Raw genomic sequence first — 13,612 nt, 5'->3', positions numbered from 1 at the left:
TCAAGTCAAAAATTTTTTCCACATAAGTTTTTAATTTTTTACCCTGTTTATTTGGTAGAAATATGCATTCCAATATAATATGTTCCCTCTGCATTAAAATTCCTGTAGGAGAATGCCTAGAGGGTAAAATAACCAAAATGCAATCCAGCTTTGGATCGACATGATCCACGTGTCCTTCCTGTACTTTCTTTTCTACCAAGGCCAATTCTTTCTCAGCTTCAGGTGATAATTCTCTTGGACTATTTAAGTCTTTGTCACCTTCTAAGGTTTTGAATAAATTACTCAATTCATCATTTTTTTTTTATCCCAACAATAGTTCATAGATGAGAAATGTCTCCAAATAATCTTTGTAAGTCATTAAGAGTCTGTAATCAATCTCTCCTAACTTATACCTTTTGGAGTCTAATTTTTTGTACACCTATTTTATATCCTAAACAATTAATTGAATCTCCTCTTTGTATCTTTCAGGAGCAATTTGTAATCCCCAACAAAACGAAATTTTCTTTACTTCTTCAAACATTCTTTCTAAAGTATCTGCATTTGAGTCAGCTAATAAAAGCCAGACACAGAGGAAGCAAGATGTGAAGACAGAACTGATAAAAGGTACCAAGCCATATGGCTAAACACAAATAAGAATTATGGGTTAGTTTAAGTGTAAGAGCTAGTCAGTTGTAGACTTGAGCTAATGGCCGAGTAGTTTAATTAATATAAGCCTCTGTGTGTTTACTTGGGAAATGTGAGTGGGAGAGATTTGTCCCAACCACTGGAAGGCTGGGACACAGGAAATCTTCCAGCTACACACGAGTTCCTACTAGTTTGGTTTGGTTGTCTCCATATGTTTCCCCATCATGATCTTGATGCCCCTTGTTTATAGAATCCCTCTTCTCTCTCTTCGACTGGAATCCTAGAGCTTGACCTGGTGTTTGGCTGTGGATCTCTGCTTCCATCAGTTACTGGATGGAGGCACTATGATGACAGTTAGGGTATTCACCAATCTGATTACTGGAGTAAGTCAGTTCAGGCACCCTCTCCAATATTGCTAGTAGTCTAAGGTGGGGGTCATGCTTATAGATTCCTGGGAACTTCTCTATCACTCTGTTTCTCCCTGTTCCCATTTTATCTCCTTTTATCAAGTTATCTCTTTCTTTGCTCTCCCACTCTGTCCCTGTTCCATCTTGATCATCCTGTTCCCTTATGTTCTCATCCCCTAACCCCTACCCTAAATTGCTCCCCCAAATCCCCTGTTTGATCATGGAGATCTCATCTATTTCCCCTTCCCAGGGCAATCCATGCCTCCTTTTTTGAGTTTTCCTTCTTAGAAAGTTTCTCTGGAGCTATGGGTTATAGTCTGGTTATCCTTCATTTTACATCTAGTATCCACTTATGAGTCAGAACACACCATGTTTGTTCTTCTGAGTCTGGGTTACCTTACTCAGAATCATATTTTCTAGTTCCATCCATTTGCCTGTGAATTTCATGATGTCGTTGTTTTTTCTGCTGAGTATATGCAGCACATTTTCTTTATCCATTTTTCAGTTGAGGGGTATCTAGGTTGTTTCCAGGTTTTGGCTATTATGAATAATGCTTCTATGAACATAGTAGAACATGTATCTTTGTGGTATGATTGAGCATTCTTTGGGTATGTGTCCAAGAGTGGTATAGCCGGGTCTTGAGGAAGATTGATTCCCAATTTTCTAAGAGACTGCCATACTGATTTCTAAAGGGGATGTAAAAATTTTCACTCCCACCAACAGTGGAGGAGTGTTGCCTTTGCTCCACATCCTCTCCAACATAATCTGTTATCATTTTTTTTTATTTTAGCCATTCTGCCAGATATAAGAAAGGAAGAAGTCAAACTTTCTATTTGCAGATGATATGATAGCATACATAGGTTAATCCAAATTTTTTTAAAAGATTTATTTATTTATTATGTACACAGAAGAGGGTGCCAGATCTCATTGCAGATGGTTGTGAGCCACCATGTGGGTGCTGGGAATTGAACTCAGGACCTCTGGAAGAGCAGTCAGTGCTCTTAACCACTGAGCCATCTCTCCAGCCCCTAACCCAAAAATTTTACCAGGGAACTCCTACAGCTGATAAACACCTTCAGTAATGTGGTAGGATACAAGATTAACTCAAAAAAAAAGTAGGTCGCCTATATACAAAAGATTGATGGGCTTAGAAGGGAATTAGAGAAACATCCACTTTACAATAGCCACAAATAGTATAATATACTTTGGGATAACTCTAACTAAACAAGTAAAAGAACTGTATGACAAGAATTTTAAGTCTCTGAAGAAAGAAATTGAAGAAGATGTCAGAAAATGGAAAGATCTATCATGGTCATGGATAGGAAGGATTAACATAGTAAAAATGGTAATATTACCAAAAGCAATATACAAATTCAATGCAACCCCCATCAAAATTCCAATACACACAAACCTGGAAAGAACAATACTATACTTCATATGAAAAAAAACAAAAAATCGAGGATAGCTAAAATAATCCTGTATAATAAAACCGCCTCTGGAGGCATCACCATCCCTGAACTCAAGCTCTACTGTAGAGCTGTAATAATAAAAACAACTTGGTATTGGCATAAAAATCAACATGTGGACCAATGAAATAGAATTGAAGACCCTGTCATTAATCCACATACCTGTGAACGCCTGATTTTTGACAAAGAACCCAAAACTGTACAATGGAAAAAAGAAACCATGTTCAACAAATGGTGCTGGCACAACTGGATGTCAAAACATGTAGAAGATTGCAAATATATCCATATCTGTCACCGTGCACAAAACTTAAATCTAAGTGGATCAAAGTCCTCAACATAAATCCAGTTATACTGAACTTAATAGAAGAGAAAGTAGGAAGTAGTTTGAACACATTGGCACAGGAGACTACTTCCTAGATATAACACCAGTAGCACAGACACTAAGAATAACAATTAATAAATGGGACCTCTTGAAACTGAGAAGTTTCTGTAAGGCAAAGGACATAGTAAATAAGACAAAACGACCACCCATGGAATGGGAAAAGATCTTCAGCAACCCCACATCTGACAGAGGGCTGATCTCCAAAATATATAAAGAATTCAAGATACTGGACATCAAAATATGAAACAATCCATTTAAAACATGGGCTACAGCGCTAAACAGAAGAATCTCAAATGGCCAAAAGACATTTAAGGAATTGCTCAACATCCATAGTCATCAGGAAAATGCAAATCAAAAGACTCATTACTCTTACCAGACTGAAACTCTTGTTTCTTGTGAATGCTTATCTTGTCTCTAATAGTGTTACTCAGCATACCAATAGGCCTATTTTTCATTTCCAGGAGTTTCCTTAATGAATTCTCCTCCCAATACTTAAATTGGGAGTAAATCTCCACTTCCTTCACCTAGAGAAAGTAATGGCTGGTTTATAATAAGACTTTATAGAAATCAGTAAATAATTACCCCGACACTGCCTTGCCTTACCTTCATAAGCCAGCTTTCCCACATTTACTTTAAATACTTCAGTAGTGGCAGAAATACAGTTCCTTACTAAACACATTCCTAAACCATGACCCTAGATTCTCAGTAGCACCATCTACTGCATCTCCACACTTGGTAGACATGCTCATGACCAATATTAGCCACATCTGCAAACAGGAGGAACTCTGTACACAGAACAAGAACTCTGCACTGAAGGAATCACGAGGAGTGGTTTTATTACCCAGTTATGATTTCTATGAAATATAATCCCATACTACCAGGCAAGATGTGCCTTTTGGTGAAATAATGGCGTGACTGTTATGTGAGTAACCAACTGCTCCCTGGTTGGATTTGAGGCCTTTCCAAAATTGAGATCCATGCACAGTCCTATTAATCAGGGCAAGAATCCATGATGGAGGAGGTCTTGATCTCTTGGTGGGAACCTACTACTCTTTGTTATGTCCTTTGACATAGCATCAAAACACCTTCAAATATTGATGTTTACCAACTAAGACAAATGCTATCTCCAGCCTTAATCTCTCCAAATTATTCAGAATAAAGGGTGATTCAGGATTCAGTCCTAAACAAGGCATTTTACTACACTCTTAAGGCTCAGGGAATGCCACAAAGGAGCCTGAATTAATATAAGAACAGAAGAAAGAGAGAAGGGCTGTGCTTATATGTTATCATATAAACATGACATGGTGATGTAAATCACATGATTTGTGTCTACTGACACTGTATCTCCACAAGTTGGGCCCACTGAACAGTCAGCTTTGGATAGCGAAGGGGCTTACATGGCCCTGCCACTTGCCACTGAACTATTGGCAGACATCAGATTCTAGAAAAAGGGAAATTATTGTATATAGTTGTCGAGCTTCTTGGAGCTTTCTAGGATGAGATGGAAAGTTGCCAACCTGTGGTCACACAGATTATCCTAGTTTAACTCTGAAACATAAAACAAAATAAAAAGTTATGAGTATAAAAAAGAAGTCTGTGAGGACAAATTGAGGCTGGCAAGAATGGGAGGGAAGACATAGAGGGTTGGAAAGGACCATAACCAAAGCGCTTATCTCCATATATGACCTTCTCTGCTGTGAAATAATCCTTTTATGCACTGTAAAGATTTGTTACTCAAATTGGTTTAATAAAAATCTGACTGGCTGTTAACCAGGCAGGAAGCATTGGTGGGACAATCAAACTAAGGATGCTCTGATGAAGAAGGGCAGAGTCAGGGGAAATGCCAGCAGACCTCAAGGAAGCTGGATGTGTACAAAATGAGGTAATAAGCCATGAGGCACATGGTAGAACTTAGATAAGAAATATGGGTTAATTTAAGTTGTAAGAGCTAATTAGTAATAAGTCTGAGCTATTCGCTGAGCATTTATAATTAATATAAGCCTCAGTGTATTTATTTGGGAACTGCTGGTGGGACAGAAACTTCTGCCAACATTTCTCAAATAACCTAATTTATTGATAAAAATATTTCTGTGATATTGACTCAAAATTTCTAATATTAAAGACTCCCTCTTGTTCCCTCCTTCCCTCCACTGTTGCTTCTTTTTCCCCTTTGTGAATTCTGTCCTTCTTCCTTCCTTCCTCCCTCCCTTCCTTTCTTTCTTCCTTCTATTATTTATTTGTTGGGTATATTTCATAACTATATTCACTCTAGCCTGTACATGGAAATAGGCTGTTGCAATACATAATATATAAACGTCTTTGTGTATGCATAGCCATTTCATACTCACAAGTATGGCTATCTCTAAATTTGTTTTAGCTAGAGGTGACATTACATTCATGAATCTCAATCATGATTTCCTTATTATATCTTGGATGGAGCTTCCCAGTCACTAAGAGTGGCCATCAGTCATTACTGAGAGTTCCATTTCTTTTGCCCCTGTTCTATGACAGAAGCATAGAAGAGGCCAGAGTTATATCCTTGAAGGATTCAGCATGCTCAGACGTTTGTCTTGCTTTCAAGACATAATGTGGCTTAGAATATGGGGTTAGAGTGTTAGGACCACTGAATATTCTATTGTCATTATAGGAATTTTGTCCAAAAATAGAGGGCCCAGGATAAGGAGACTCATTTTTGTCTTGGTGATTGTAGCTAGAGTTTCCCTGCCTGGTCCACGGTCAGGACAAATCTCTGACACCCGCCAGTCCCACAGCCACTCAGACCCAACCAAATAAACACAGAGATTTATATTGGTTACAAACTGTATGGCCATGGCAGGCTTCTTGTTAACTGTTCTTACAGCTTAAATTAATCCATTTTTATAAATCTATACCTTGCCACGTGGCTTGTGGCTTACCAGGATCTTCACATGCTTCACATGTGGCTTGTCATGGTGGCGGCTAGCAGTGTCTCCCTCACCCAGCTTCCTGTTCTCTCAATTCTCCTCTCTGTTAGTTCCGCCTATACTTCCTGCCTGGCCACTGGCCAATCAGTGATTTATTTATTGACCAATCAGCAACACATTTGACATACAGACCATCCCACAGCACTTCCCCTTTTCTTTTCTTAAAAAGGAAGGTTTTAACCTTTACACATCTCCAAAGTCAGCTTGGTATATTTGGGAATTTGGGCGTAGCTTCTCTTACTACTTCCTGCTGGAGGGGGACGCTGTATCTTATGGGGACACAAAGAATATTTTAGGATTATGGAGTAGTCCATGAGGGTGTATCGTCTGAGCCAGTTGCCTTGAAATGGTTCTGGATGTTGGATCATCTGGGCCATGGTGTCATCAGAGACCTTTCAGGTGGTCTTGGCTGGTCAAACCTGTTGTATCTTAATCTGAAACAAATCCATAGCCTCTGGCTTTCTGTGGAAACAAAAGCAGAGACTCCTTTCCAAGGCAACACATTCTTACATACAAATTTTGAAGTCAAGATATCTTTAAAATATACATTTTGGCATAACTCAACAGCTTTTGTAATCAAATGTTTTTCTTCAGTTACGAATATCAAAGAGAACATAATCCAGATTCTCTGTGTGGTAGCCATCTTTACGTGGCTTATTTTTTTTTATATTAGCTTGAGCCTATTGCTTTAAACTGCAGCCTTCTAAGCCTGAAACGGCACTGGTGCTATGGCTGCTGGCTCCGCCCACTTCAGCTTCCCAACATGGCGGTGGTACGTTTTCCGCCAGCTCTGGGAGCCATCAACTCTCAGAAATAGTGGGTCTATGCTTCTATCAAAGCAGCGGGTAGCCCAGAAACCTCTTTTTTTTTTGTACTAGCAGAGGCTAAATCCACCACACAGCTTAATGTGCCACTTGCAGAGGCTTCATTCCCACCATACTGCAGGTCGAGCACGCACGCCAGGAACCTGCCATAGTAGCTCAAACAGGCAGGCTGCTGCTAGCTTAAAAGAGACAACTAGGAGCTGTTTTTAGCTCCGTTTTAGAATCTTTTTATCCAGGTTTTAGGTGGAAACTCTTGCCAACACGTTGGGCGCCATTTGTAGCTAGAGTTTCCCTGCCCGGTCCATGGTCAGGACAAATCTCTGACACCCGCCAGTCCCACAGCCACTCAGACCCAACCAAATAAACACAGAGATTTATATTGGTTACAAACTGTATGGCCGTGGCAGGCTTCTTGCTAACTGTTCTTACAGCTTAAATTAATCCATTTTTATAAATCTATACCTTGCCACGTGGCTTGTGGCTTACCAGGATCTTCACATGCTTCACATGCGGCTTGTCATGGTGGCGGCTAGCAGTGTCTCTCTCACCCAGCTTCCTGTTCTCTCAATTCTCCTCTCTGTTAGTCCCGCCTATACTTCCTGCCTGGCCACTGGCCAATCAGTGATTTATTTATTGACCAATCAGCAACACATTTGACATACAGACCATCCCACAGTAGGTGATAATGCAACACCATGGTGGGGCTTGCAGGAAATGGACTGTTCTCTGCTACTGTGATTCTGCATAGACAAGGATGTCTTCTATGTCTAATTGACAAGCTTTAATGGGCTGACTTCCACCTCATGTAGTGTCATTATATAAATTTGCCATCACCTTGTCTTCATGTCTAGATTCACTATCTCTGTGTTTCCCTTTCCCTACACTATAGTCCTGAGCATGTGCCGTGTCATTACCTCTGAGCATTGCCTGTCCGTCTTTTATCCCATCTTGGATTAGTTTTTCTACATAAAACACTGGTCAGGTAGCATTTACTCTGCTCTGCATTGTAGCTCTACTGCTTAGCATCCTGTAAGAGCCTGATATGGCTGGCTACTTAAAACACTTGACTATGAATTGCATCTGTCTAATTATTTCATCACAACCCTGTGGCTGATTATTTTATTAGTTCTCTGGGTGTTGGCAGCCTCTGATGTTCAGGACCATCGAGGTTCCAGGCAGATTTGCATGACAGGATTTATGTGACCCTCATGTTCAGTATGCTGCTCTTCCTCATTTGCAGGGGGCTTTCTTGAATCTTTTGTGCCCTACTCTTCTAGGTTTAGTCTGATTTGAGCAAATTCATTGGCTGTTCTTCATGTCCATTCTATTTTCTCTCAACAGATGTGCCAATAGTATAAATTATTTCTGTGTTGGCTCTTAACTCTATGTCATCAACTCATCAGTGACAGACCTTCTAGTTGATTCTCCAGAAGCCTTTGTAGGACACTTGTATAGAGAGTGAATGTGGGGCTGGTCTTCTTAAGGAACCCTGGAGAGCTAGGGAGGCAGTGGAGTGGTTATAAAGTCTCTGCTTTGGGTAAACAGATATGCTTTGAGAGACAATGCCCTTATCAATTTGGAGGATTTTCTTACTTTCTTTCCTCCTTGCTCCATGATCTCATAATAGATGAGATAAAACATATCCTCTTGAGCTTTAAAGAAGACAGGACTTGCTGATCAAATGTGCTTCAGTGTCCCGAGAATCATCTTATTATGGCTTCAACTCAACCCTGTATGAGTGTCACCAACTCTTGGGTCTTCCACTGTCCTCACTGTTGACCAATTTCCTCTCCTGCAGAATCCTGAAAGCAGTACAGAAAATGCCCAGTTTCCTTAGGGCACAGCACTAAATAGACACAGAACAGCTGTCCTATTTCTAATGAGCTTCTTTTAATTTATTCCAATTTCTACCTCATTAAAAGGGTAGTCTTCTTGGCTCTAGGCAGGCCTCACCGCATACCTCCAGCTAATCAATGTTACTTGAATAAGTGAAGTAAGTGATGTAAAAAGCACTGATGCATTTTCATGACTGAAATTTGATATATGCAGAGACTTGTCAATTGATTCTGAACCCAAAATCTAAACATCCATCTCCTATAATTCTTGTCAAGTTATTTCAGGAATTTTTCACTTTCACATTTGGAGGCAGATTTTCCTTAAGTGCCATTATTTCCAAGTACTGATAAAATTTTACATAAGTCTTACCAATGCACAGTTTTATATCATATATAACACATACTCACACTTTCATATCCCTTTAACAAAGATTAGGAAAAAGTAATATAATGAAAGGCATAATGTACTCATAGTTCTGACAGGGTAAAGATCAAACAGTGACTATATTTAGGAAACAAATCTACTAAAATGTTACATGGGGGGAGAAATAACTTAAAGTATTTTAGATAGTATGCAGTACTTAATTTCAGTTGACCCTTAGTATGCACTGAAATGTTGAATGAGAATTTAACTCGTTTACCCTATGAAATGTCAAAGCTGAAGCAGGAGATAACGAAATCTTCCTGTAATTCATATCCTACTGCACCCTCATCAAGGAAGACAACCAACCAGCCAATCAACCTAATCACAAACTTGCAAGCTCAGTGGATAATCCTTTTGCTTGAAAAATTATTCATATTAAAAAGATGGAGAAGGTGAAGTGGATTTCCCCTTTATAAAACATTTTTACACAGTCCTGGAGTTGGCTCAGTGGGTAAAGCACTTCCCCTGAAATTGTGATGACCTGAGCTCAAATCACTATTACCCACATTGATGCTGGTTGGTGGCCTGCCTGCAGCCCCAGCCCTTGGGAGTCCCTGGGAAAAGATGGATACCTAGACTAGCTTAATAGCCAGGCTCTTGTTTCAACTGAAACTGACAAGGAATGGGAGTCATAGTGGTTGGCATAACCAGAGAATGATAGATAGGAGCCAGGCCAACTGTCAAGAACAGCCTCATGAAGAACATGAGACCAAGGGGTGATGCTCATATGCCAGCAGATCCAAGCACGGGAAACCACAGGTCTCACTGTCATCTAGATCACCCTTCCTCAAGCACCAGGCTCACAGCATTCTCCGGGCACCAGAAGTGTTTCATGTTGACGGCTGACTCAGGGGACCCTTCAGTTTGCCACAGACCAGCTTACCATTTCCCATAAGAAAATGGAGGAAAGGTAAGAGGCTTTTCGAAACCCTTTCCCCAAAGTTTTTGTCTTTTTTACTCCTTGAGGTGGAGAATCCAAGGTGTCTCAGGTGTTCCTAAAGACACAGGAAGTACAAAAATCATTCTTTAGCAGTGTGGACAGGCAGACTTGACTTTGGGAGATTAGAATCCTGTAAATCACTTCTTGTAATTTCTCCTCATTCTGCTCTCATCTAAAGTATGCAAATCTTCTGTTATTGTGAGAATCCTGTCACTTTCCTTGACATGGCATATATATGGGTACAGGCTCTGTCTCTGAAAGTATAATTCTGCCAGAATCTCAATCACCTGTGTTTCCTGCAATAGAAAGATTCCATCCCTTTGTATTTCTCTCAGTAGGAAAAAGATGCTTTAAAAATGAGTAACTGACAAGAGCAGAGTTGGGTGTAAAATATCAGTAATGTACATATTCAGGGAATGTTACACATGATGTTAAACCCAACTCCAATCCAAGAAGACCTCATGGAGTGTGGAGATGTATCAAGAGTAATAGTCATCTGAACCAAGAGCTGCGTGTTACTGTGGATATAGTTTATAGTTGTGTTGCCCCAGACAAACAACTGATTTTATTCATTGGTTAATTTTGTTATTTGATAATTTGATTTCTGTATTCAATGTATGCTGATTACCCTCTCTCCCCCCTCTTACATCCACCTCATCCTTTTCAACTTCCTCCTGCATCCCTGCTAGACCCTTTCCTAGTTCATCACTTTTTTGTTTTGTTTATAATATAGCAACAGACAAAAGAAAAGTGCTTGATGTTTCATCCCAGGAAGGGTGTACAGCTTGCTTGGCAGTTGTTTGCTCTCAGGGTGTAGAGTACACCTTTCCATGGTCTCCCAGCTTTAGAAATCTATTTTTCTGACAGGTTTCACTTTGCAAGTAAAGTGCCACATGACCCTTCAGTTTTTAACACCAGCATTCTTCATGTTTCATATACCCTTGACACTTGTCACTACAGTTTGTTGTGTATGTGTTCATTTCTTGTCATGTCCATTTGGAACACCTCCTCCATTTAAATATCCATATCCTCCTGTAGATCAAGGAAAATCCATGTTCTATTTCATGGAATTTCCTTTCTGTGCTTTAGACTGCATCTTACTCCTATCATTTGAACATAGGATTCATAGGTTAGGTCTCCAAATTGAGTCCCACATTTCTTGTATTTTTCTCCTTTTTCTTGTTTGTTTTCTCTCACAGCCCAGGCTTTTTTGGACTCACTATGTATCTCATACTGTTTTTGAATTCATGGAATTCTTTGTGACTTAGCCTCTAGAGTACTGGTATTCCACGTGTAAGCTAACCTGGCTGGTAGAGGAGTTTCTATTACCCTCCTAGAGACCTTTTCTCTCTTCAAGCCCTGTAGATGATTCTGTGTCACAATACCCTCTATTTAGCATAGTTTCCACTTCTTTTCTTCTCTCTGTGTTTCCCCATATTAATTTTTTACCTCCTAAAGAGTGCTAGAAATTCAATTCATCTCAAAATCCTATGCCTATATCTTCAAGGTCTGTGGTTCTCAGCCTTTCTGATGCTCTTACCCTTTAATACAGTTCCTCATGTTGTAGTGACCCCCCAATCATAAAATTATTTTTGTTGATACTTCATAATTATAAGTGCTACTGTTATGAAATGTAATGTAAATATCTGATATGCAGGATATATTTTCATTGTTACAAATTTACCCCAAAGGGTCACAATCCACAGGTTGAGAACCACTCTCTAGGTTCTCATTACAGCTAACCATTGGACATTCCCAGGTTGGAGAATGACAAGAGCCACCATTAACCATCTCTGTACCACGTGCCATTCTTTCAAGCATACTAGAGTTTCCCAATGGCAAATTCATTTTCCATGCATTTTGTGTATTCAATTTGCTCTAAAGCATTTTCATCTACTGTTGGGTTTATGATTCATTTATTTAATTGTTTAGTGAAAGTTTCCACATGCTCACTGTGTGCCTACAGAGAGATGGACACTTGTGATATAGCAACAGACAACAGAAGAGTGCTTAATGTCCTCAAAGGCTTTCCTGCTTTCTAGTTTCCAATATGAAATAGAGACTGAGTCACATTAGCTTGTAGGTCTGGTTCTTTTCATACTGGTCTTAGTAGGACTTGGCATTCCATTTATGACTCATTTATGATTTATATATTTTCTCAGTTGATAGCCTCCCCGTGCCATGACCTTGAGCAGCGGTTATTCATGATTCTGGCTTCCAAGTTCCTGCACCAAAGAAGAACCAGCATAATGACAGAAAGAAAGTTTGGTTCAGAGTTCTGTTCTTTCTGACACAACCCAAGACACTGAGTATCTATATTGGAGCCATCAACTATTCTCATATCAGTATAGAACTTGCTTTGTAAATAGCCAAGAGAAATAGGAACTAAATTTAAATTAAAGCTCTCTATATTGGTTTTGATAAATTACTGTCTCTACAATTCTGTTTCCTTTTCTTTATGATCCAGGTCAGTCACTCACACAGAGCAAGATGTCCTGAGAATCAAAGATTATAAACATGTGCTCATAACTTCTTTTTCTTTCCAGTTATAGCATTGGAGAGCTCCTAAGAGTGGATTCAGACATTCCAGACTGGAGCACTAACGTCACAGCAGTGAATGGAAGAAACCACACTGGAGTTTCATTTTGTGACATTGTGTTCTATACCATGATTTTCCTTTCTCTCATCACTGGCCTGGTTGGCTTGGTAGGAAATGCCATAGTGCTGCGGTTTCTGGGCTTCCACATGCACAGGAATGCCTTCTCTGTCTACATCCTCAACCTGGCTGGGGCTGACTTCCTCTTCATGTACTTTCAAATTGTACACTCTCTTCTTTTTATCTTGGAAATCTTCTATTCCATCCCCACAGGCATCTATACATTTTCTTTTGTTGTGTCAAATTTTGCTTATCTTTGTGGCCTGAACATCCTCAGTGCCATTAGCATTGAAAGGTGCCTGTCTGTCATGTGGCCCATCTGGTATCGCTGCCATCGCCCAAGGCACACATCAGCTGTCATATGTACCCTTGTTTGGTTTTTGTCACTACTGTTGAGTCTCCTGGACTGGACGGCATGTGGTTACCTATCTGGTAGTCTTGGCCTTGGTTGGTGTCAGACACTTCATTACATCACTACTGCATGGTTAATTCTTTTGTTTGTGGTTCTCTTGGGGTCCAGTCTGGCCTTAATGGTTACTATCTTTTGTGGCTCACGCAGGATTCCTGTGACCAGGTTGTATGTGACCATTGTATGCACGGTGCTGGTCTTCCTGTTCTTTGGACTGCCTTTTGGGATCTACTATTTCCTCTTATCATGGATTGAGAATTTTGATGATTTTTTGTCTTGTTATTTTCTTCCATTGACAAGAATTCTGTCCTGTTTTAATAGCTGTGCTAATCCCATCATTTACTTCCTTGTTGGCTCTATCAGGCATCATAGGTTCCAGAGGAACACTCTCAAGCTACTTCTGCAGAGAGCCATGCAGGACACTCCTGAGGAGGAATAATGTGCAGAGGGGGGTTCTTCAGGAATATCTATCTAGAGAAGTGAAAACAATTTGGCAGCAACTTGAGAACACTTTTGATCATTCAGAATTAGCTTTGAGAAACAACTTTGTCCTTATTAGTTTGTGACATTTTCATAACTTTGCTTAGTTGATGACCTGAGGCTAAATCAGTTGGGAAAGTAGTCAGTCTTGCAGAAGTTGATTGATACTGGACTTGTTATACAAATACAGACTGCGGTATTT

At 39.8% G+C, this 13,612-nt stretch overlaps 1 protein-coding gene across 1 annotated transcript; it reads left to right on the top strand.

The window, feature by feature from the left end:
- Positions 1-9,824: 9,824 nt before the first annotated feature.
- Positions 9,825-13,369, top strand: LOC131921284 (mas-related G-protein coupled receptor member B1-like). Its single transcript, XM_059276055.1, has 2 exons — positions 9,825-9,835; positions 12,412-13,369. The coding sequence occupies exons 1-2, from the start codon at positions 9,825-9,827 to the stop codon at positions 13,367-13,369; spliced, it is 969 nt and encodes a 322-aa protein (XP_059132038.1).
- The last annotated feature ends 243 nt before the right edge of the window (positions 13,370-13,612 follow it).

The sequence above is a fragment of the Peromyscus eremicus genome, chromosome 1 (assembly GCF_949786415.1).
Source record: "Peromyscus eremicus chromosome 1, PerEre_H2_v1, whole genome shotgun sequence".
NCBI lineage: Eukaryota > Metazoa > Chordata > Mammalia > Rodentia > Cricetidae > Peromyscus > Peromyscus eremicus.
The sequence above is the reverse complement of the archived record's forward strand: the minus strand, read 5'-3'. Positions and strand labels throughout refer to the sequence as shown.